General features: G+C 41.4%; 1 protein-coding gene across 1 annotated transcript in view; it reads left to right on the top strand.

The window, feature by feature from the left end:
• The window catches only part of Atp8b4 (ATPase phospholipid transporting 8B4 (putative)), a 162,102-nt gene that overhangs the window by 68,585 nt on the left and 66,991 nt on the right, over positions 1–26,526 (top strand). The window contains exons 9-14 of the mRNA XM_059258935.1: positions 1,539–1,697; positions 6,448–6,536; positions 10,422–10,618; positions 14,633–14,841; positions 18,332–18,378; positions 24,290–24,455. Of these exons, the coding sequence (XP_059114918.1) occupies positions 1,539–1,697; positions 6,448–6,536; positions 10,422–10,618; positions 14,633–14,841; positions 18,332–18,378; positions 24,290–24,455 (867 nt within the window). The remainder of the gene's footprint in view (positions 1–1,538; positions 1,698–6,447; positions 6,537–10,421; positions 10,619–14,632; positions 14,842–18,331; positions 18,379–24,289; positions 24,456–26,526) is intronic.

Raw genomic sequence — 26,526 nt, 5'->3', positions numbered from 1 at the left:
GAAATTTCCAAAGCTATGAGCCAAACCGTATTTTATTTACTTATTTATTTGGTCTCAGCTGACCTCCTCTGGGTCCACATGACTTATACTCAGAACACTGCTGTGTCCTCTAGGGGTACCACACTCTGGGGTGAACTCAGAAATCTCTTCAGTATCAGAAGGTGGCTAGGAGAGAGAATGGGACCCCTCTCTCTACTGTGCTTTAGATCTTAAGTCTTAGATGAAGACACAGGGCCCAAGATAGCACTGGTTAGAGCTCCTGGTTTAGCTGGTCAGCTTAACCAGTGCTGAAGATGGGCCCCTCTCCCTTTCATCTTTCCAAATCTCCTTTTTGGCTTCCGGTTTTAAGACGTACTTTTGTTGCTTTTAAGACAGCAAACCTGAAAGCTGCTAGCTGATCTTACTTTTGATTCTGACCTGGGCCCAGGTGTTTCTACCCCACTTCGCCTTTTTGTCTTTCCCCTGTCTCTCTCCCTCCTTCCCTCCTTTCTTTCCTCAGCACTCTGTTTTCTCATGTCTCATTACTTCTAAAAATGTAGCACGTTTGTCTGTAATGCAAAGGCATGTGAACCTAATAGTTACATCTTGTGAAGTGTCCATAAAAATTATTCCTGTTTTTTTCTTGCTATCTAGGAAGCTTCCACCCTGAATGTACATGTTCTGTTTGAAATAATGGAATGAATCGATTTCATTGATTTGGAATAAGCATGTCCTTACTTGGAATTAAAAACAAACCAAAACACCAAAACCAGAAACATTTTCTGGCTAATTTGAGCAAGTTATGTGCTGCCTTCTAGAGTCCACAGAACTCTGAGTCAAATCAAGATAAGAGGCACAGGGAACCTGGAAGGAATCTTAGCACACAGGGCAAACAAGGCTCAGGTTTCTCTGGGGTGTGGTATACTAGGACCTCAAATCCTTACCACGAATATAGAAAACTGATTAACTTTTGTTTTGAAACCAAAACTGTAGTGTCTTAACTCATGTGGCAGTTTACAGTAAGTAAAAATAACAATGTGGACATTTATCATTTTATGCTCATGAAAAATCATTTTAATATATCCCAAGATAGCCAGGCGGTGGTGGTGCATGCCTTTAATCCCAGCACGTGGGAGGCAGAAGCAGGCGGATCTCTGTGAGTTCAAGGCCAGCCTGGGCTACAGAGTGAGTTCCAGGAAAAGATGCAAAGCTACACAGAGAAACCCTGTCTCAAAAAACCAAATATCTATATCTATATTTATATCTCCTAAGAGTAAAAATAGGTACTTAGAAATATTTTCAATGGAAAAAGAAATCTCATGTCTCTCATGTTCTTATTGGTCAGTGTACACAATCCTGCTTAGAAATATTTGATGGATTTCTATTTTTGCATGTTGTAGCTTATTTTTTCCCCCCCAGCACAAATCTTGCAAGTGTAACAGCATGCTTCCTAGAAGGAAAGGGCAATGCCTTACACATCAGTGTCGGGCGCTGAGGTGTTACTATGGGCTTCTGAAGTGAGTTGGCAGTGAGTCTAAAGAGACTTGCTTCTTTTCCAGGGACTGTTGTCTGTGAGGCACCTAACAACAAATTAGACAAGTTCTCTGGAGTCCTCTCGTGGAAGGACAGCAAACACACCCTCAGCAACCAGAAGATAATCCTGAGAGGCTGCGTCCTGAGGAACACCAGCTGGTGCTTTGGGATGGTTCTTTTTGCAGGTACGGTGTACAAACAGGGCCATCTCTACGCTGTCCCGTCCTACGGTAACTTCAGTGTAGTTCATGGTTCTCTATGGATGTGGACATGCACAGAGCTTTTACTGAATACCAAGTGCTGACTCCTGAGTTCACCCCAGAGTGTGGTACCCCTAGAGGAGACAGCAGTGCTCTGAGTATAATCCATGTGGTCCCAGAGTGTGGGAATCACTGATACCTTGAACTCATTTTTAAGGATGCTGAAGCCTTCAGTATCCATCGGTATCTACACATCTACTACTCAGTTTTTTTCTCTTTAGCCCCATTGTATGCATCTGTTAGCCTATGCAATAACCTGCCCTTAAAAACCAAAGATCGAGGGGCTGGGAGATGGCTTAGTGGTTAAGAGCATTAGCAGCTCTTTCAGAGGTCCTGAGTTCAATTCCCAGCAACCACATGGTGGCTCACAGCTATCTATAATGGGATCTAATGCCCTCTTCTGGCATGCAGGTGTATATGTAGATAGAGCACCACATACATAAAACAACAACAACAACAACAAAAAAGAAAACAAACCAAAGATTGATATGAAAGAAGGCCCCTCCCTCACACTGCATCTCACATTGGTTGTCATTGGAAAAGGTCAGGAGGCTCTTTTGAGAAAAGCTTCTTGGAGAGCAATCATTTCTGTTTGTCACTAGGGCAAAAGGGGCTGAGGGCTGTGCTTGATGGAACTAGGATGGATAGATGGATGGATGGATGGATGGATGGATGGATGGATGGATGGATAGATGGAGGGAGGGAGGGATGGAAAAAGGTGACATTTTTTCTTTTTGTTTATTCCTCTCATACAATACATTTGGTCCTCAGTCTCCCCTCCCTCCACGCCTCCCAGTACCCCCTGCCCCAGATCCACTGCTCCACCATTTCCCTTCTGAACAGAGCAGGCATTTCAGGGATATCAGTTGAACATGACACAACAAGATGCCATAAGACTAGCACAAATCCTCATATCAAGGCTGGGCCAGGTAACCCAGTAGGAGAAAAAGGGTCCCAAGAGCAGGCAAAAGAGCAGAGATACTCCCAACACCCACTGTTAGGGGCCCCACAAAACCCCAAGCTAAACAACCAAAGCATGTATGCAGAGAATCTGGCGTAGACCCATGCAGGCTCTACAATTGCTGATTCACATCTCTATGAGCCCTGCTTAGTTGATTCCGTGGGCTGTGTTCTCTGGATGTCCTCAACCTCTCTGGCTACTTTTATCCCTTCTCTTCTATGGGGTTCCCTGATCTCAGTCTGATGTTTGTCTGTGGGTCTCTGTATCTCATGTCATTTCTGCAACCCATCAGCTGCCAGAGGAAGCCTCTCTGATGACAATTGGATTAGGTCCTGACCTATGAGTATAGCAGAATATCACTAGGAATCATTTCATTGATTTTCCCCCCACCAGTTGTGTTTGGTTCTACCCTAGGTCTCTGGACCATCCAGCTTCTGGTTCTGGGCCATACAGGCAGTGTCCAGCATTGGCTTCCTCTTGCAGCATGGGTCTCAGGTTAGACCAGTCTTTGGTTGGTCACTCCCACAAGCTCTGAGCCACCACTGCCCCAGCGCAATTTGCAGGAAATGCAGGTTGTGGGTCATAGGTTTTGAGGCTAGGTTGATGTCCCAGTCCCACTACTGGGAGCATAGCCTGAGAAGATGGCTGGTTCAAGGTCCACATCCTCCATTACTAGGAGTACTCACTAGGGTCACCCTCATGGGTTCCAGGAAGTTTCCAATACACTGGGTTTCCACATCACCCCCTAAGCGCCCACCTACTCCCCATACTTTCTCCTTACATCCCTCCCTCCCAATCAGATCCCTCCTTTCCCCATCTCCAACCACCCCCATCCCATTCACAAAATCTACTCTATTTCTACTTCCCAGGCAGATCCATGCGTCCCACTAGAGCCCTCCTTGTTACTTAGCCTCTCTGGGTCTGTGGATTGTAGCATGATTATCCTTTACTTAACAGCTAATAACCACTTATGAGTGAATACATATCATGTCTGTCTTTCTGGATCTGGGTTACCAAACTCAGGATGATTTTTTTCTAGTTACATCCATTTGCCTGCAAATTTCATGATGTCATTTTTTTTTTTAACAGCCGAGTAATGAGTACTCCATTGTGTAAATGTACCACATTTTCTTTATCCATTTTTCAGTTGAGGGGCATCTAGGTTGTTTCCAGTTTCTGGCTATTATGAAAAAAGCCTTTATGAACATAGTTGAGCAAGTGTCCTTGTGGTAGGATGGGGGTCTTTTTGTCTATCATTTTTGTTTTCTTTATCTCTGTGAGTCTGAAGTAGAATTCTCCTTCTCGGGAACAACAGCATAAGTTGGCAAAGCCACTCAAATTATACTCATATCTTCATTTAATAGTCATTGATTAAAAAATCCTATTTATTGTGACACCAAATTAAGATGTGTTTTGTGTCTGCTGATTACATGTGTAATTGAAATTGGATTATTTTTCTTAACCCATTTTCCTTAATAACAAAAAAATGCTCATTAAAGAGCCAATGTGTTCCAAAGCTAGAAAAAGTCCTTCTAAATATGCTCAGCTGTGGGTGTGAGCATAGCTTTTCTCTCAGGGCATCGTCATGTGTAAAGACCCAGCAAGTCTCTAGAAATCAAGCAGAATCAGGCCTTTGTCTGAGGCTGAACCTAATTTCATGATTCTTTCACCAGATTTTTTTTTAAATTAGTGAGGTAAGTAAGTCTATGGTTATTTATGTCACATTTCCATCTTTCTTTCAGAGAAAAACTCAAGCTTACCCATATATTTTTTTTACTTCCTGCTTAGAAGTATGGAGATTTCAAAAAAGTCTCCCTATCTGAGGGTCTCTTGGTAAATATTCTCTTGGTTTGATCCCTGTTATCACTGAAGTGGAGATGCCTCATCCAAGGGATGGGCTGTCATTCAAAAGTTCATTACATTTGTATAGTCTTGTTTGGAATGACTAGTCTGAAGCTCTAGTTCAACTGACTCATATTATATGTGTCAGGACAACTATTGAGAGCCACTCCTGAGAGCTGTTGAGGGGCCAAGGTCTCCTTCATAAGAATGTTTCTGTGGGAAAATCCTCTTATATGACTGGAAGGAGGCAAGTTGAACAGAAATCCACGGATTAGGGATCAGGCAGATGTGGGGCAGATCAGGCAGAGAATCCTTGCTCTAAGACTTGCTAGGCTCTTCCATCTGTGGAGCACAGGATAATAATGAGCGCACTAGGATCCATTGCTTAGGTACAATGGATGATGTGTGTGGAAGAGGATACTTGTTGATATTTTCCATGCTTACTTCTCAATGCTTTTACCAGCAATTCAGAGCACACTGACATCTCTATGGGTTGAGCTGGGAAAACAGAACTAATCTCTGTATTTTGGTGGAGAAGAAAAGGAGCTTCTGTTCTTTTGTGATGTGTCCCGGATGTTTACTTTTAGATGGTATTTGTCAGGGTGAATGTCACAGACATTTGTAAAGCAGATAATGTTTGCATTGACTTTAGTTAAGAGAGAACTTAACTAGAGTACTGGCAAGCAGAGGAATTCAAGGTTGTTTTTGTCCATGTCGGAGTTGAATAGATGGGTACCCTGAGTCCCCAAGTCTTGAGACATTCAATGAGGAAACAAGTTCCAGGCAGTACTTAAATCTTGTGAAAACTGAATCCATAATGAACTATTAACTCTTCTTTTTATATTTAAATGCCACTTATACATCCTGTTTAGGATGATTTTGAGGAAGGCTTTCCTGAGTTGCCATTTATAGACTAATACAACAAAAATGAAGAGTTAGAAAAGTGGAAGGAAGGAAGCAGAGAGTATAAGGGAAGGCGAAGAGCTGGCTACTGTGAAGGCAAGCCTTGGGCCAAGGTGTTGTGGTATAATGAGGTTAGAAACCTCCAGAGTTCTGATGGAGAGCAGAAAGCACAGGAGATGCTCATGGGAATGTGACTGGAGGTGTGGGAGGCAGCTGGACTGTGCAGACCTTGCAGATTATGTGAAAAAGTTTGGTCTTTATCCGAAGAGCTCGGGGGAAACCAGCAAGAGGGTTTAAGAGGCAGAATATATTAAAGATTTTAAATAAGTATATGAGAAGGATGGACTCTTCCCTATAGTATATATAACATTTGTAAATAGACAGTAGGTCCAGAAATGAGTAGACAATTGGGGTTTGAGCCTAGCCTTTAACGGCTGAGCCATCTTTTCAACCCTATTTATATTTTGTCAGGATGGCCTGTCAGCTGGTATGAGTGGGGAAATAAGCTCACCTATCACTACTGGGCGGAGCTTAATCTGTGATTCCACATCTCGTGGGTTTTTGTTTAATGAAATTGGATGTTTTGTGTTCAGGACATGTGTGTTTAGATTGAAATATTCTTTTTATGGGTTTTCCCCTTACTCAATATAAAATGTCTTTCTTTATCTTTTCTCACTAGTTTTGGTTTGAAGTTTATTTTGTCAGACATTAGAACAATAATACCTGGTTGTTTTGTTCCTTTTGACTGGAATACATTTCCCATCCTTTAACCCTAAAGTAGTTTCTGTCTTTTGTGGTAGGTTTGTTTCTGCAAGGCAGAAAACAAATGATTCCTGCTTTTTGAGTCAGTCTACTAGTCTGTGCCTTTTGATTGGGGGAATTTATAGCATTCAGAGTTATTATTGAAAGATATGTATTGATTCCTGCCATTAGATTGTGTTTCAAAATTGTTACTTTTTTTTTTTACAGGTCCTGACACTAAACTAATGCAGAACAGTGGCAAGACAAAGTTTAAAAGAACAAGCATTGACAGACTGATGAATACCCTAGTCTTATGGGTAAGTTTCTGACAGGTTGATGAGTACTTTTGTGCTGTAGATGAGTCATTAAGAGTTTGACAAGTATTCTAGTAGTCTGGGTGAGTCAACAACAGGTTGAGACATATTCTAGTAGTCTGGGTGAGTAACTGGCAGGTTGAGTAGTAATCTAGTACTCTAGGTGAGTCACTGACAAGTTGACAAGTACTCTAGTACTATTGGTGAGTCGCTGACAGGTTGATGTGCATATTCTAGTGCTATGAGTGAGTCACTGACAAGTTGATGAGTATTCTAGTAGTCTGGGTGCATCAACAACAGGTTGAGACATGTTCTAATAGTCTGGGTGAGTCAATGTCAGGCATATTCTAGTACGCTGGATGAGTAACTGACAGGTTGAGTAGTACTCTAGTGCTCTGGGTGAGTAGCTGGCAGGTTGAGTAGTACTCTAGTACTTTGGGCAAGTCACTGACATGTTGATGCATGCTCTGGTACTGAGGGTGAGTCACTGGCAAGTTGAGTACTCTGGTGGTACGGATGCATCACTGTGACTGAATTAGGCAATTCCACTAGTCACTGCTATATTAATATATTTAATTTGCTTTTCTGAGAATTCATTTAGAAGTCTGAACTCTTTCTGAAACTTGCATTTGGATATTTTATATTTAGGACTCAGTTTACTCACTTTTATTTCATAGATCAAAATAAATTATCAGCCAGTGGTAGGATTTAATGTGAGAAGTAGCCTATTTTAATACAAGGCCTTTGTCTTCAAGGATTTGTGTTTGGGAAGCTAAATCATTTCTGAGATAAGATCTCATCTTTGTTGAAATCCTCTCTACATAGCTGTAGATAATGGTGACCTGTGTAGGCACAGATGGCTCTATTCTCATAAAAGCCAGGTGTGTGGTTTATTGATTTACTGTTGCTATGTGTTTTTGTTTTTCACTGGACCTTGCCAGCTTTGGAGCTGACTTTCCTTAGGAAGCCTCTGGTGTCTAAACCATAGCTGTTCTTCCTCATGGAAGCACCTAGATTTCATTAGTTCATAATTATCTTTTCTTGGTGAGGCTTGGGTTTTCTCTTCTCAGTTTTTGAAATGAGAGGGGAAATGTGTAATAACTACTACTTGTTTACTCCAAACAAGTGTATCTTCTTATATTCCATCCCTTTACCAGCTGAGTTTGTTTTAATCTCATACTGTTGATCTAATTGTTTTCTGACCTGTGTCATATGGATTTGTCAACTTATGAGATATCTAGTTTGAAAACTACTGTGACTTTGAAATATGAGGACAGCAACTTTGAAGCATGTCTCCTAGTACCTCATCACAGACTTTCCGGGAGTCTTAAAGAATTTGAGCTCAAATGCACTTGCCTAATTGATATATAATGTAATGGATTGACTCTAAATAGGAGAAGAAGGAAGTGACTAATACTGACAAGACCATGCTTTGCTTTACATATCATCTGCAGACTGGGCTCCTTCTAGCTACACTTACCCCTTTGGCATAGGGTTCCTGGAATGGAGGTGATATCCTCACAAAGAATCTAATCTACTCCAAGAATTTCCAATTTAAATGGCCCTAACCCACTCCCAGGATTTGCATGAGAATTGTCTACTTATCTGTCTTCTATCTATCTATCTATCTATCTATCATCTATCTTTCTATCTACTTATCTATCTTTCTATCTACTTATTATGTATCTATCATCTACCTACCCATCTCCTATTATCTACCTACCTATCTATCATCTATTATCTTTTCTGTCTGTCTATCTATCTATCTATCTATCTATCTATCTATCTATCTATCTTATCTACCTTCTATCCTACCTATCCATCTATCTACATCTATCTTATCTATCTATCATCTATCTTACCTATTATCTATTTATCTATCTATCTATCTATCTATCTATCTATCTATCTATCATCTTTCACAGAGTAAAGTCACTGGCTCAGAGGCTGGCACTGTCCTCTATTTCTGTGGTAGGAAATAGGATGATTTTCTTGGGACATAAAAACCAAATCCATTCTTAAATTAAGGTATTTAATGCCAAACATCATTAATTTTAATGGTTTAAAGTAATTCTGTCAAATTAATTTATAGTACCAACTATTAAAAGGAGAAGATACTGTGATACAGATACCAAGTTGGTAGGGTATAGGTGATACACAATTTAATTTTTTCTCATATCTAGTTTTTCTAATATATCTTCAGTAAGAATTTCTTCAATTTTGTCTTCATATGCTCCTATTTTATTCACGAGAAAGAAGAAGAAAACAATTCTAGACCTCAGGAATGGTCTTTCTTGGAGAAAAATTGGACACATGGCTACTTTGTAGACCCATTTCTACCTTGACAGTGACGAGTGTGGGCTCCTGACACAGAGGGACCCTTAGGAGAATGAATCTCCACAAATTCATTTTCAAGACACTGCCCTTGTGTCCTTCATCTGTGAGTTTGTGGGTTTAGACTCAATGATGACTTCATTGTCTCTCTGACTGACGTATTTCTAAAATGTTTGTTTTTCTAATTCTGATAGTAATGGTGATGTTAAAATGTAGTACACATTTTTGCCTTGCCTCCCACTTGTTTCAAATATTTCAAATGCAAAGTATCTACATCATGAGGCGTTTTGGTTCATCCTTCTATTTTTTGCTGTCTGTGTGTAAGGATTTGCAGAGAGATCTACAGCTAAGAATTCTGACAAGTGTGAGATGGAGAAAGGGAACATCACTTGGTGTATTAGTTGATTATCTTGTTGCTGTTATCAAACAACTGGCAAAAACAATTTAGAAGAAGAATACAGTTTGGTTCACAGCTCTGGGGATGCAGTCAATTGTGATGGTGAAGGCACGGGAGCAGGAAGTGGAGGCTCCTGGTCACGTGGTAGTGAAGACATGGCGGCAGGGGCAGGGGGGCAGCTGGTCACATGACACTCACAAATGGTGGTGAAGGTGTGGGAGCAGGGCCAGGGAGCAAATGGTCACGTGGCACCCACATGTGGTGGTGAAGCCATGGCTGCAGGGGCAGGGGGTAGCTGGTCACGTGGCACCTGCAGTTAGGGAGCAGAGAGAGATGGATGCTGGTGCTCAGCTTCCTTTCTCCTTTACACAGTCTGGGAACATTTGCTGGTGGAGTGTTGCTGCCCACATGTAGGTGGGTCTTCCATCTTCAGTTAATGTAGTCTAAATTATCCCTTCCAGACTTGCCCATGGGCTTGTTTTCATGGTGATTCTAGGGTTCATCAAGCTGTCAACTGAGCAGGACAATATATGTGAACTGGGGCTTTCTAGGGCACTGAGGACACACTACAGTCTTCTGGACATCATGCTTCATTGAAGCATGTAATTTGTCACAGAGTAAGGGTGTGTAGCTGCCTATGTGACAGTGGTCAATCCACAGACTAATAGTCTTTTCTGTGTTTGCTCTTTTGTTTTTAATTTGTGGATGATTGTATCTGCCTCAGAAAGAGTTAGTGGGAGAATTAAGTGAGAAACTGTGTGTCAGATATTTAGCCATATGAGTTTTATTTATAGACTTTATTGTAAGTAAGAAAAGGTTTATATAACTTGGTTTTCAAATGACAATTTCTTTTTTTTTTAAAGATTTATTTATTTATTATGTATACAGTGTTCTGTTTGCATGTATCCCTGCAGGCCAGAAGAGGGAGCCAGATCTCATTACAGATGGTTGTGAGCCACCATGTGGGTGCTGTGAATTGAACTCAGAACCTCTGGAAGAGCAGTCAGTGCTCTTAACCTCTGAGCCATCTCTCCAGCCCCTCAAATGACAATTTCTTATGGGAAATTGACTTGTAGTTAGATAGTGTTGATTTGACTTAAATTATTAGGGTTCACATTAACCTTAACCAGACTTCTGTACTTCTATTCTTCCTTTAGATTTTTGGATTTCTGGTATGCCTGGGAATTATTCTTGGAATAGGAAATTCAATCTGGAAGAGTGAATCTGGGGACCAGCTTAGAACTTTCCTCTTCTGGAGAGAAGGCGAGAAGAGTTCCCTGTTCTCAGGATTCCTAACGTTCTGGTCATACATTATCATCCTCAACACGCTTGTGCCCATTTCGTTATATGTGAGGTGAGCTAAGAGTTTGCACTACAACGAAATAGTTTCGTCACTCATGATGATCTGTGTATGATCTGCTCCATGTGTTAGGAATGAGGTGACTTTGTTCTTTGATTCTGTTTAACCTGTACTTTTTTTTTTTTAAATCACAACAAATACATTTTATTTTCTCCTTGATTAGTCAGGTTTCTTAGGAATGAATTTCTTTGGAACATGTAAACTATGCTATAAGCTCATGCAATCTGATCAATAAAATTGAGCTGGTCTAAGGTAAGAAAAAGAAGACCTGGGATATTTTTTATTTATTTATTTATTTTTATTTTGCAGTACAATTCAGTTCTACATATCAGCCACGGATTCCCTTGTTCTCCCCCCTCCCGCCCCCCTCACCTTCCCCTCAGCCCACCCCCCATTCCCACCTCCTCCAGGGCAAAGCTTCCCCTGCGGACTGAGATCAACCTGGTGGACTCAGTCCAGGCAGGTCCAGTCCCCTCCTCAACCTGGAATATTTTGAGATGTGGCTTCCCTGTCATTGGCCTGCCTCAGGTACCAGGATGCAGGTGTGGGTCTACTGTTCATTAGCCCTGTAACATTGGGGAAATTACCTTATTATTGGCAGCCACTATAAATACAGAAAGGACTCAAATTAAGGTAGGTGGTAGTACCTGGCCATTTTTAGTAAGCATGGCTCATCTTTCCCACTATCCTGACCTACAGTTTCTCAATTTCATACCACAGAGTGATATTAAAATCGTCTATCATTGTCTCTATCTGCCTTTGTCTTTCTCGAGTGTGTGTTCTCTCTCTCCCTCTCTGTGAGTGTATGTCTGCTCTCTCTCTGTGTATGTTCTCTTTCTCCAAACACATGTATGTTTTCGTCCTTTCTTCCCTTTCCCATGTCTTCATACATGTATGTATGTGAATGAGTGTGTTCCATGAGACTTTGATAAGTCTACCTGAGACATTCTCTATCCCATTTCTTCCAAGACTGAGTCAGGTAGGCCCAGAGATCCTGGAGCCAACAAAGGACTAGTTTTTGTTTTGGTCACTTCTTGCCATCAGTACTTTAGCAGCATACAAAGCCACAAGCTCTGAATCTCCACTAATTATGACTAACCTCTCTTTTCTCTTTCCAAAATAGTGAAACAAGGGGAGTAAATGAACAAAATTCATGCTTGTTTTGGATAGAAGTCAGGAAACTGAAATGTCCAGTTATAGGAAATTGACTTGAAGTAGAGGCATCTGGCCACAACACCACAAATTGCTCTGGGCCTTCTGGAGCTGTGGGTAGCCTGGGCACTGTGTGCTCTGTGTTCTACTGGCTCATCTTTAATGCTGAGAACCTTATGCTTGAGCCCCATTATAAAGTCTATAGCAAATGCTCCTCTTTGCCAGAAAAGCTATAATCAGCTCTTTAGCTTTCCTTTTATGTCCTAAAAACAAATGTGACAGAGGTGTACCATCTGCACATGCGCACAGTGGCTTACCTTCTGCACATGCACAGTTTATGTCCTTGTGGATAACACACACTCTTTGTATCTTCTTTCTTTGTACTGCTCTGATATTTCTCATTTAATGTTTTGAAAGATTTTTTTTTAAATAGAAACCACAGCTAGATTACCAGGTTAGCATTCCTTTTACTTTTAGTGTGTAATTGTTAAGAAAAACCCACATTTCTAATATTAGAAACCCAGGCTTTGGTCTCAACATTGCTAATAACACCCCTGGCCTCCCCAAAAGACTTGTCTTCTTTTTGTCTTGTGTTTGTCAAATACGTGCTGCTCTATAAAACTGAGGACATTAAGAATGATTGATTTCTGTATTCCTTTCCATTGAAACAATAGCATCTACCTTTAGACACCGTTCTATACGTGTGTATCCATGTATATTTGATGCTGGCACAGCACTTCTTGCTTTCACTATCTTCTTCTGCATTGCTTTTTATGGTTTCGCAAACCACTTCCCAGTGCTCTGTAATGTACTGTGACTAGGAGGCCTTGCCATAGTCCATAGATGGCTTTGTTTCCTTTGTTAATGTTTTACATAAGAAGATTCACATACTTTATCGCATGTATGTGTCCCCCAAATCTTTTCAAACAGTTCTGCTGAAATGGGGAATTGATTGATTCAGGATTGCATAGCTAATTATACAGTCAGAGTGAAGATCTAAGTCTGTGTGGCTGATGCTTGCCCTTGGTTTTTCCCTCTGTCCCTAAGCTGTGTGGGATTTGGGACGGGTGAAGAGGATTGGTTTTTCCCTCTGTCCCTAAGCTGTGTGGGATTTGGGACGGGTGAAGAGGATTGGTTTTCCCTCTGTCCCTAAGCTGTGTGGGATTTGGGACGGGTGAAGAGGATTGGTTTTTCCCTCTCTCCCTAAGCTGTGTGGGATTTGGGACGGGTGAAGAGGAAATGCTGAGGTTTTTCTCTCGCTGAATAACTGTGATCTCAACCGGAGGGGAAAAGCATTCCAAGAAATTTCAGGCTGTTTGGTCCTAAATGCTTAAACACTATGATATAGGAACAGAGAACTGCCAGGTGTCTCTGTGATGAGGGCTGAAGGCCTTCCACAAAATCCCCCATTAGGCTTTTGGATAGGTACAATATGTAAACTAATGCCATATGGCGAGAGCTCATGATTTACTTTGAACAGTTAACAATTCCAGGTGAACAAAGACATTTATTTTGATAAGATATTTCCATGCTGGCAGTGTGTTTATGCATTAAGAAAGGCCCAGCCACAAGTTGTGTGTGTGTGTGTGTGTGTGTGTGTGTGTGTGTGTGTGTGTATGAAGGAAAGGGATGCATGTTGTACTGTCACCCTCCTAAATCCTCTTTTCCCTAGCAGAGAGGAGACCCATCTTCTCTACAGGTTATTTTAAGGCCCCAGAATTTGAGTGAATTTTGTAGATTTCCAAACTGGCTTGTACTGCAGCGTGGGAGAATTAAAAGCCTCTATGTTCCTTTTGCTTTGAGGTTACAAGGGACTGCCAGATTTGCAGACAATTGAAAACTTGGAGTAATTTTTGTGGAGTGACCCTCCATTCAGGAGCAATATATCTTCCAGGACCCTCAAGGGATGTTGAGGACTGCTGATTGTACTGAACCTTACATGTACATTTCCTCCAGTTTTATGCATGTGTGTGTGTGTATATATATATATATATATATATATATATATATATATATATATATATATATATATATGAAGTTTTGGTTACAAATTTGGCACAGTAAGAGACTGGCAAAAACAGTGAATAAATATAAAAATTATAATCATATAGTATAATAAAAGTTATATTAGCTGGGTGGTAGTGGCACATACCTTTAATCCAGCACTTGAGAGGCAGAGGCAGGTGGATCTCTGAGTTCAAGGACAATTTGGTCTATAGAGTAAGTTCCAGGACAGTCAAAGCTACACAGAGAAATCCTGTCTCAAAAAACCAAAAGCCAAAAAAAAAAAAAAGTTATGCTAATATGGTTTTCCTGTTTCAAAGTTTTACATTTTTCTTTTCTTTTTTGTTTTTGTTTGTTTAATAGAGACTTACTGTTGGCTTCTTTTGCAAAGTAAGACTGTATCTATGTCTTAGAATGCATTTCTTCCAACTAGATATCTGCCAAATATCTTCAATAAGGATTTGTTTACTCTGAGATACAGATGGAGTTTCAAATTAACGCATCATACAAAACTCCCCATTGGGCTTATTTAATATAGAGAACCATAGGCCATTGCCTGAAGCTTCCTGATGAGGCAGCCATTTTGCCTTATGATGCTTGTAAGGAAATCACTTGGACACTAAGGTTTATGAGCAGATTCTCAGCTGAGGCATTTCTGAAGGTCACTAGGCTCTAGGGATGGAGCACTTACATTTTTTTTTTTGAACCTCTTGAGGACTTTGGCAAAAGCTTTGTGTGTTCAGATGTTGATGGAATCTTTTCTTTCTCTCCCTCTTTTCTTTCTCTCTCTCTCTCTCTCTCTCTCTCTCTCTCTCTCTCTCTCTTTCTCTTTCTCATCTTAATGGATGACAGTGTGGAAGTAATCCGTCTGGGACACAGTTATTTTATAAACTGGGACCGGAAGATGTATTATGCTGCAAAAGCAATGCCTGCTGAAGCCCGGACAACCACACTCAACGAGGAGCTGGGCCAGATTGAATACATTTTCTCCGACAAAACAGGAACTCTCACTCAAAACATCATGACTTTTAAAAAATGTTCCATTAATGGGAGTGTCTATGGTAAGGGAGAAGTTTCTTCCTCTTAATGATAATAAATAAATAAGCAACATCATTAAAAAATAATAACCTGTTACCCAAATCATCATGACTTTCTTATTAAGCATTGCTGTGGTGCTTGACAGGTAACGAACATCCATGAACTAGTTACTGTACACATTTGGAACAATTTGATGAAACTTAGGATCTGTTGCCATTCATGGGTAGAGACAGTTCCCTCTGATACTCTGCTATGTGGTTTTGTGCTGTAGTGCTGCAGAGGCCAAATTCCCTGGAAGGATGAGTTCCAGGCAGCATGGTTTATCTTGTTAAGCCAATGTCTCATGCTTCCTCCTATGTCTGCTGTGGGACCAATGTCAATATACGTGTTTGTGAGGAAGTTAAGTATTTATTTCCTGAAGTGTTCACCTTCTAGGGAACCTTCACTGCTGCCAAGTTCCTCTATGCACTCTTCTATATAGATAAATAATCTGTATTTGGGTTTTCAAGCATCCTTTTTATACCCGGCCCTTCTCAACTTGATATTGGCTAGTTAGCAGACAACTCCTTCTGTAGAGAACATGGAGGCCCAACGGGACCTTCCACAGTATTCTTCTGGATCTCTTACTTTAATTCATGGAAGTCAGACATTTTGGGAAGTCAAGGAGTTCCAAGAGAGGATAGCTTTTCTTTGTCTCCTGATGGGAAGGAAACCTCACACATTGCCTAATAATTTAAAGCAGGATTTTATTCTGAAGGAAAACAAGAGGTTGAAAAAGTTGATGTCCTACATTGTCCTGCCTTTTGGCACCCCTCTCTTTGAACCCCACCACCATCAACCCTGCAGTAATGGTATCCTCAGCTCCGCTGTACTGTTTGCTCCATAGCCTGCCCTATTTGGTAGTGCACATGATGACTTCCAGCCTGAGATTTCTTTCTTCTTATATTCACATCATGCCTAGTAAATGGCATAGAACCAACACTTAAAATAGATAGACATTATTTTCAGAGATATTCTAAAAATACTGCCTTGACCTAAATAGTATAAGTAAAAATATTTTAGAATATAAGAGGATATTACGAAATTTGGGGATCCTTTTGCTTCATATTAACACAGTAGTATCATTTCTGAGAAGCAGTCTGAAAGTATTAGACATGTGGATCACCAACCATTTGTAGAAATGTTTATTGCAGGCTACTTTTAGAAATAACTTCTTGACATTTTCAAATAGAGATCTCAAGATCTTTGTAAATGCCCACATTTTAAAAATCCTATGAAAGCTTGCAATTTCCCTCATATACAGGAAAGGAATGGAAAGAGTTAAGTATTCTCTTTTGGCCCTGATTTATATGCATTATAATTTATAATATATTTATGCCTTTAAAGCATATTCTTCCTTGCACACTCCCAAACTGTTCAGAATTGCTTTTTTGGGCACAGCTTAATCTTGTTTTGAATCATAGATCTTGGTTTTGGGAAATTTTAGCTTTTTACTCTGACCTATTGTCTTAGTTTACTATTGCTGTGATGAAACACCATGACCAACACAACTTAGGGAGAAAAGGGATTATTTGGCTTAATTTCCCATATCACCGTTCATCATCAAAGGAAGTCAGGACAGGAACTCAAACAGGGCAGGAGCCTGGAGGCAGGAGCTAATGCAGAGGCCATGGAGGGGTGCAGCTTACAGGCTTGCTCCACATGGCTTGCTCAGCCTGTTTTCTTATAGAACCCAGGACCACCAGCCCAGGGATGGCACCACCCACAATGGGCTGGGCCTTCCCACATCAATCACTGACTTTAAAAATGCCCCCCCCCCCCGTATTATGGAGGCATTTTCTCAATTAAGGCTCTCTCCTCTCTGATGACTCCAGCATGTGTCAAGTTGACATAAAACTAGCCAGCACACCTATCTACATCTTGTTTTTGAACTCTGAACTATTTCTGTTTTAGACTTTTAATTTTTCTTCTGTTTTATCACAGTCCTGCAATGGGATCTCTTTGAGGGACCATTTAGTACAAAGATACAGTTGCTTGTCTTCTTTTCATCATTTCATTAGAAAAATAAAATGTAATTGTTCACTTCCAGCATACAACAGTGTAGAATAAACATTTTTTTCTCCCTTTGGTAGCTCACATAGCATCTTCATATACTATTAAAACTAGTTCTCAGGAGGAGGCTTCCAGGTCAGTTCCAGCTTGATTCCTCCCAGTCCTGTGTCTGAAGTTTCTTGAGCAAGTTCTGGAAGGTAGCCAAGAGCAATAACAATCCGTATTGTTTCACAAGTCTCTGGGACTCACCCTGACCACTAGATCAAAAGGAGGTTTCCCATGGCAGGCACTGGGGTTTTTGTTAGTCTATGGCTCTTCTGGGGAGCACTATCATCCAGTGTTCCCCATCTTATTATTGTTTGCTCATTTGTTATTAGTTCCTGGAGAATTTTGTGCAATGCAATGATCACATTCACCCTCCCCGAAGACTCCTCCTAGATTCATACCACGTTCCCTACCCACCCAACTTGGTGTCTTCTTTTCATTAACTCATCAAGTACAGCTTATGCTGCCCATCTGCTCTTGGAGGTGTGGCCTTTAGTGGAGGATACTCTACCGCTGGAGGCTGCATCCATAAAGAAAACACACTTTCCCTCTCCCAGTAGCTATCAAATGACAATAGCTTCTTAGCTGAGAGTGTGACTTTATGCCCACATCCCCTTTCCACACTGGCATTTTGTACGACCTGAGACTATGCAGGTCTTATGCCTGGTGTCTCAACTGCTGTGAGTTGATGTGGGCCCTGCTATGGCCAGAATACAGTTTTCTTGTAGTCATCCACTTCTTATGGCTCTTACAGTCTTTCTGCCCCCTCATCTAACATGATCCCTGAGCCTTGGGCGGATGGAATGGGATACAGATGCTCTGTTCAGGGCTGAGCATTCCCACGGTCTCTCAGTTGTGGGTCTCTGTGTTAATTACCATCTGCTGCAAAAGGAAGATGTTCTAGTGAGGGCTGAGTGATGCGGGGCCACATGTCTCATCATTTTATTTTAATGTCTACTTATTTCAGCTTTATCTTAAGCATAAGCATCTCACTACATTAATTGTCATGTATAGGGCTATAAATATTCTACCAATATCTGAAATTCCATTCCATCTAGTAATCTAGTAGTAGTGCTTCAGGGAAGAGCATACCAATATATATATATGTATGTACACACATATATATGTGTGTGTGAATATATATACATATGTATTAATATATATTTGTGCATATAATAGCAATTAATGGAAAAAGAGACCATTAATTTAAAGAGAGAAAGAAGGGGTATATAAGAGTGTTTGGAGAGAGGAAAGGAAAGTGGGTATGTGATGTAATTGTATTATACTCCCCCCAAAATGTAAAAAACCAAAAAACCAAAACCCAAATGAAACAAAAATACTAAGTTTATTTCTAAAGTTAAATATCTAAAACTACTTTCCATTTTACTTACTATTTACTTTTAATGTTTGTTTTAGCAGGTGAAGTACCAGATGACCTGGGCCAGAAGAAAGAAATAACTAAGGTATAGAAGATATGCATTTCATCTTCTGTTTTAATTTTAAACTGTATACGCTTTTAAAGTATGATACATTCCTAAAGACCTGATTTATATTATCCATCATGAGACATATAAAGTATAACATAAAAAGAAATAGATTCACATGGTTTAAAATTTCTTTTAACCCAGGTGCCTTGGTCACAGTTTCCAAATCTTTAGAGCTATTTCTGCATATGCAAACAATGTGTTTCAGTGCTCATAAACTGTGGTGGTAGAATATACATACTCTTCTTTAACTTTCTTAGCCTCAGAAACCTTAATAGATCATTTTTGTTTTGTTTTGTTTTTTTTTGAGACAGGGTTTCTCTGTGTAGTTTTGGTGCCTGTTCTGGATCTCACTCTGTAGATCAGGCTGGCCTCAAATTCACAAGACATCTGCCTGGCTCTACTTCCCAAGTGCTGGGATTAAAAGTGTACACCACCGCTGCCATAATTACTCCATAAAAATGTGTAGGTGTCTGTAGGTTGATAGATACTGCAAACAGTTACATTTTCAGATAAAAAGAGATACCTAATCCCTTTTAAGGACACATTGTCAATGATCAAAGTCATTCCCACAAGGATTACCTCCTCTTAAAAGTTCATAGCACTGCCTAATATGACCCCTCTGGACACCAACCTTTCATGCATGGACTTTTCATGGACATTCAACATACATGGACTTTTCAAGGACATTAAACAAACATTTATTACATTCAGGATGTAACAAATGCTCACATAAAAAAAAGCTGGTATAACACAAATGCATTAAATGGTAGTGATTATTAAATTGTGTTTGGGTGGGGAAATAATCAAGAGCTAGACTAGGGAGCAATAATTTACAAAATATTTAAAGCAGCACATTTTGCCTAGTTCTGACTATGCCACTTCCTATATGGCTGGCCTTGACAATTCAGATTCCCATCTGTAAAATGGGGAAAATAGTGTGTATTCCAGATGCTTGTTAGGATCTGTATGTGCCATAATTCATAAAGCTGTTAGCCTATTTCCTGGTCCATTTTCAATAATATTAATTTCAGTCAGTATTATGCATTTTAGAATAAAGCTGGGTTGAGGAAGAAAGGGCCTACACCTGGCTGCAGTTTTACCTCAGGTGTTGACAAACTGTATCTTGGAATGGATAACTTCTTGCTGCATTGTTTCTCTTTTAAAAAGTAGTCAGGATAGCATCTGTTCTTTTCACTTCAGAATCAAATGCCAGTCTGTAATACAAATGTCAGTAATACATTTAGGGCAGAATGGTTAGAAATTCACAAGCTTTGGGTTATAGAAAAATAGTATGTTGCATCCATCACTTTCTTTTGAAATGTTTAGTGAGAATTATAGATTTATAGAACATATTACTATATTTGCTATAGCAAATGTTAATTCACAAGTATAATAGTTCAAAAGGGTTATAACAAGACACATACTATTTCAGGTCAGATATTGCTTTTAAAATTTAGTCAGGTCAAGATTTCCCACAAATTTTGATGTCAAAGGGTACAAGTGGAGTTCTGTGACCTTGAGAGAAAAATGTCAGGTATATGGATTCATCTTCCTGTTCTAATGGATGGAAAAATGCAGGCCCCATGACAAGGCAAGGTCTCCACACTGGTGGGAAATACGACTGAAGGTGACACCGTGAATGATTTTCACCTCTTCTAACACTCATGCTTAGCCTAGTATGCTACTGAACTGCAGAAATATGGATATGAATCCTACCTTGAGCCACAGGAAAGATGTCACTAAAGGCTTTGGTCCTGGGAGCCAAGGCTATGCAATTGGCAATGCCCCCAAGCAAGCCAAGGCACATAATTGCCATGTCAGGCCAGAAGCACATCATTTCTCCAGGAAGCAGTGCAGGCCACATTGTCATCTATGTGCCTATCATTGAGCTGGTTGGGATGAAAAGCCACCCTACTGGTCACGAGTCCTGGGTTGGGAGTGAGGGAGGGAGTAGACAGATGAAGCCTGATGGGTCATCATGAAGCATATGGGCCTTGCTTCTGCAAGTGGCACCCAACCACAGGTTAAGTATGGCACTAGGCTATCTGTTCTGAAGGTGAACTGACAAACAGCCATGGAGGCCATGCAGTGATTAGAAAAAAACACAGCCAAGCTGATTTAGACTGACAAGTGTCATGAGTCACAGTTCCTTGGGGAGACCAAGCCACACAGAGGCAAGACCCCCTGGAGGCAGGCAGGGCTCTAACTCTGAGGGCACCCACGCAAGTGGTACAGAGGAGGTGGCTGGTTCATGCCCACAAGTTCAAACCCATAGTTCTCCCAGCAAACTCAATCTCTCGGTGAAGCTGCCGGGAAGCAGCCTCAGTGGAGTCCCCCTGACTTGTATCCACAGTGTCTGGCTGCTGCCAGCCTCTCTAGGCGATCACAGCAACGTCAAGGACCCTATGCGGCAGGGAGAAGAGTCGGCAGCAGGGAGGGGCTGCAGTCAAGCTGCGGTGTGCCCACCTCAGCAGCACTCCCATGGCCAGGACAGCCCAGAGAGTGACAAGGATGACATGCAGAACTCAGTTCTGCTGTTAGCGACAAGTGAGCTCAGTGGGTAGTTCTGAAGACAGGCAGCCGTCAGTGACACAGCCCGACATCATCAACATCTGGGCTGAGAAGCTTCAAGAATCTCAGGAAGACCTGTCGATTCTGTTTATCAGGACTAGCTGTGGGGCTGGAGTCCAGGTGTGACTGTGCCTACACACCGAGTGCCCTCCCCACCTCTACCAACGACAGCACAGATAGAGCCGCCAAGATTGGCAGTGCTCTCAACCCACCCCCGCACGCAGATCCTCTCTGTCAGGCCAACACAGTCCTCTGGACCTGTCATCTCCCACATCACCAAGGTGCTTTTTAGAGACCCAGTTGACTGGGTGTTGATGTCAGTGACCTGGGTCATCAGCACAGGCCTGCCTGACGCACCTTGTTGAGGGTGGTGAACCGAGTCCCCTGGCACTCAGATGGTGGGAAGGGTTCCTCATTTTCTATCAGATTAAGCCAAGGAAACAGGGTCCAGCAGCCCGGAGGAGGAGGAGGAGGAGGAGGAGGAGGAGGAGGAGGAGGAGGAGGAGGAGGAGGAGGAGGAGGAGGTAGTAGAAGACAGTGGAGAGAAGACTTGTCTGAGAAGGCCTAGTGAGCCTGTGAGTGGGGGGCGGGGGAGTACTAGCTAACCATGATGAAGTGTATGGCAGCCAAGACTGTAAACTGTGAGGTTTGTCTCAGGGGGAACATGGAGAAACAGAAGCTCAATACTGATGAGCAGAGGAAGACCCATAGCTGGCAGTTAATCTGCACCTTTATCTCCATGCTGCCTCAGGAAGGCATGCTCACTGACCTGGTGGACCGGACAACTAGATTCGGTGCCAAGTGGTCAACACTGGTTGGCTTCACAAAGCAGCACAAGTCTGGTTGACAGAAACACTCTCAGCCCTACACGGCCAAGTGCCAGTGAGGGCTGACTCTGCAGTCCCTCACCAGGGCCCCTCCCTGTCCCATATCTTCCCATTTTACTAAACAGTTCAGCCAGAGTCCAAGCCATGGGAGTGGGAATGAGCTGCATGTCTCATCCTGGGGGGCTGGGTCTCTGTGTCACACCAGGGTCTCAGCCCAGAAATTCAGAAGGCATTGGGCTCTGGGACTCTAGCAACTGTCACCAGCCTGCCCCTGTTGTGAAGAATCCCAGCCTATTCTTCATTCCTCTTGGGACAGTGCTAAACTCAGGGATCTGGCTGCTCTGCTGGACTGGGAACAGGATATCTCCGTGAGAGTATGATGACAGGTTACCAGGGCACTACAGACATAGTGGAAAGGTGTTTGAATTATGCTGCCGGCATGCAGACTGTCCTAGTGTACATGCTTATTGAATGTGGTTGACACAGGCTCTGGGGCTCTTCGTTGTCAGTGCTGTGGACCTGGCTATGATGGACCCCTAATCTCTGTTTCTGGGTTCAGAGGAACCTTTGCCAAGTCCCTCAGTGTTATCAAGTCTCACTACTCTTAGGGATAGTAGGGACAGGGCTGCTTGTAGAAAGCTAGAACACCTCAGTTCTCCCTGCTACTCCATCTTCCTTGGCTTCTTACAAGGTGTTCAATGTGGGGGATAGGGTCAAGACAACTAGTTAGAGATCCTGTGATCCCATAGGGTCTGATGCTAAGGAGTAGTGAGTGAACTCAATGCTACCTCAAGCTCCGGGCCCAGACACCATTTTTTTTGCTCTCTGTTAAATGCCTTTGTAGGTGATCCCAGCTCTATAGTGGTGGAGGGGCTGAAAGTGTGACAGCTGCCTCTGGGCAGAGCATAGCCCTGTAGCTCTGTAGGCCCTGTAGCCCTGTAGCTCCTGGATCAGGGAGTGAACAGAACCATGAGGGAGAAAGGAGTGTATTGCCAAAAGCATCATTTTTTCATCCCACAAAAGGATGCATGTAGCCAGGCGGTGGTGGCGCACGCCTTTAATCTTAGCACTTGGGAGGCAGAGGCAGGCGGATCTCTGTGAGTTCGAGGCCAGCCTGGTCTCCAAAGTGAGTTCCAGGAAAGGCGCAAAGCTACACAGAGAAACCCTGTCTCGAAAAACCAAAAAAAAAAAAAAAAAAAAAAAAAAAGGATGCATGTAACTTTTGTAAAAGAAGAATACACGAGAATTAGCGTTCTCTCAAAACTAAGGATGATTCTGGACATGGAGGGGGTGTGTCCAGATAGCTGTACTTCAACATTCCTGTGAGGTGCATATGGATTCAGACTTTGGAGCCAAAGGAAGTCTAGCCACAGTGTGAAGCTTGACTATTAACTAGATAACATTAAATAATGCAATATGATTTTATCTTTGGAGAGGACACTTAATTTTGGTTACAAAGTAGAAGGTATGTGTTATCAGCCTGGATATGGGAATACAGTGGAGGGTCAAAGTAATTGAATGGTTGTTGTGTCCCTATAAAGTGAGAAGTTGAGAAATACCATCTGTTTAGGAAGGGAAATGGACATTTTATTATTTATAAGACTGTCATAAAGCTTCCAAAATCACAATATAATTGTCCTAAAGGTGGGGTAATGACTGCATGAAATTAACAAAAGGACAAAACACGGAGATCAGGTTGGAGTTCTCAAATGGACAGAAGTATGTGGTGACGCTGTTATGTGACACTATTCTAAGAATATGAGAACAAACACCTACTCACCTCAGATAGGGAACTGAAGGCAGACCAAAGTAACCATACCACCAAGGTCTGTCTTAGTGAGCCAATGAGCTTTATTGGACTATGAGTATTTATAGGAAAATGGGTGAGGGGTTACTTACAGGAGCAAAATGTCTCAGAAGCTGCATCACCAGAGCCCACCTTAGTGTGGTGACAGCTCACGAAAGTTGGAAACCTGTAAAACCTACAGGCAGCTCAACAGGTTGGAGAGTGTCCTTCCAGGTAGCTCAGTTGGCCTGAGTCTCTTCGAGGCAGCCTGGCTAGTCTCTGCCCCTTCCAGACAGTATTTCTGGCCTGAGGGTCTCCTTCACAGCTTATTAAATGGCTTTACTGCTTATATGCTTGTGGAAGGAGAGGGTGTGTCTGTTGAATCTGTTTGGTTTCAGGGACTTCCTGAAGCTATTCTGAGTTGTTTACTTGCTGAGTTTAAAGATCTTCACTGCAGGATGGAATGTTTCACCTCCTCTTTAACATTCTGTGTCTTAATGAACTCCCCTCCAAGACAGCAGTATGTGAATGTATACTAGACATTTTCTATTTTTCAAATAATCTGGGATGAATTAGTGGTTGCAGATTTTTTTTAAAAAAATAAGGTAATTACAACCCCATAAAAAGTACAAAGGTCAAAAATGAAACAGCAATGGATTATTGGTAGGAAAAGGTTTGACTTGATAGTGGTGTTCTCTTACAGAAAAAGGAGGCTGTGGACTTCTCAGGCAAATCTCAATCAGAAAGAAGACTTCATTTCTTTGACCACAGTCTGATGGAATCCATTGAGCGGGGGGACCCCAAAGTACATGAATTTCTTCGCTTACTTGCTCTCTGCCATACTGTAATGTCGGAGGAGGATAGTGCAGGTAAGTGAAATGTGTTTGAGTAGTGAACCTTTCAAAAAATATAATAAAGATAAGCACTGATATCAAAATTGAAGGATTTCTGGACTAAAGGTAGAATATTCAAACAAGATTTTCTTGTCACTAGCTTTTTATTTATATCTTGAATGCATCTCATAAACAAGGAAATATTTTTATTTTTTCTTAATTTTATTTACATGTATGGATGTCTTGCCTGCATGTGTGTCTGTGTACCATTTGTGTGTAGTGCCCATGGAGGCCAGAAGAGGGTGTCTGATCACTTGGGACTGGAGTTACAGACAAGCATGAGCTGCTATGTGGGTACTGGGAATTGAACTCAGGTTGTTGGAAAGAACAGCCAGTGTTCTTAGCTGCTGAGCCATCACTCCAGTCCCCATAAATACTTTAAAGAAAAAGTTACAGTACCAATGGAAAGCTAAAGATCCAAATATGTCTTTTAACTGGGATGAAATGCTTCTTATGATTGAGCGCCACATTTGACTGTAAAACTTCTAGTACCCAGAACAAATAGGGAGATACAGCTGAGTCACATAGCACATGAACTTCTAATGGATAAAGATGACCATAGAATGGGGATAAATCTTCATCAAAACACTGTGGTCATCATGCTGGTCAAGGCCTTTTACATGCTACATGGTTGTTTGGAGCTTGGGGTTTATAAAATACAACAAAACCAGCTGGCTTACTTTGCATTTTGATGCTGGGAGGCAATCAATGATGCCAAAGAATCAGCTTCTTCCTTCGAAGTCTAACGGACCCACCTGTAAGTTTTGTTTCTTTTTCACTACCAAATATTAAGTTAAAATTACTACCCAAGGAAGTAATAAGTGCTGGATTAACCCATTCTTTAGATTTTAATTGCTTTGAAGATTCACATAATTATATTTATGGCTTTAATTGATCTTTATAATATTAACACCACAAGGAATTATTATATTCCCTTCTGGGAATTGCCTTAAGGAAGTCTCTTTTATTTCTGCCTTTTGAGTTTATTTAATTTCCCAAACCCTATTTCATTTTAATAGCAATCTGTTTTCCATTAATGTTATGATATTCTTTAGATCTCATTGAGGATATTAATTATACTTAATTTGAAATTTGCTTTTGTTTCATCCAGTGTGCTGTATTTTATTGAGTGTGCTCTCTCTCTCTCCCTCCCTCCCTCCCTCCCTCCCTCCCTCTCTCTCTCCCCTTCTTTTCTCTCTCCCTCCCTCCCCACCTTCTGCATCTAACTTTCATGCTATTCTCAAATGTTTGGTGATTTCTGGTTGTCGGTTCCTTTTTGTGTGAGAGAATCCCTCCTTGATGAATGCCATTTATTACTGTAGTCTGTTGCTCAAGATTGTATGGATGAGGCAGATCATGAATGGCCTTCTGGGTGTGGGGTCCTCTGTTCTGGGCATCACATCCACCTGTGTTACTGTCTTGCTTTTCCAGGGCTGGCACAAGGAATCTGCCAGGGTTCTTACTAGAGACAGAACTGTATACACATCCCCTTTCTCTTTCCCCTCCTGGTCTGTGGTAGTCTGACACTATTGTGCTCACTTACCTCTGGTCTCAGGTCCCAGACTCAGATCTTGACCCTTTCTTGAGGTGGCCTGAACACAGTGTAGAAAAATATTTTTAAGGATGCGTCCAGGGAAGAAGTAATTGCTTCAGCTTGCCATTTGGAGTGAGCTGGTTGAAGAAGGAGCACAGTGGTCCAACAGTGCTGATGGAGTTCTTTTAGCAGTTTTATTGATGAGGCCTCCAAGATTCTGTTTCCGTTTGTTGACTGGGTTTGCTTCCTCTTACCTCTGCCTTCATTTTCTTCTGCAAATGTTTTGAACTATGATTTTTCCCCCTCTATCTTCATTTCTTTACTGATCAATTTGGCATTTTATCTTTCAGATAGTTCTCATATTTGTAGATTCATTTTCAATTCTAGCATTATTAAAAATTGACATTGTGCTACAACTCAATGTATTGAAGTGCCCAGATCTTCAAAGTACATTCATGCACAAGCATAAACATTGAAGTTTGATGAGATTTGACAGTTACAAATATCCCTAGA

The sequence above is a fragment of the Peromyscus eremicus genome, chromosome 4 (assembly GCF_949786415.1).
Source record: "Peromyscus eremicus chromosome 4, PerEre_H2_v1, whole genome shotgun sequence".
Taxonomy (NCBI): Eukaryota; Metazoa; Chordata; class Mammalia; order Rodentia; family Cricetidae; genus Peromyscus; species Peromyscus eremicus.
This window is presented reverse-complemented; position numbering and strand designations above follow the sequence as displayed.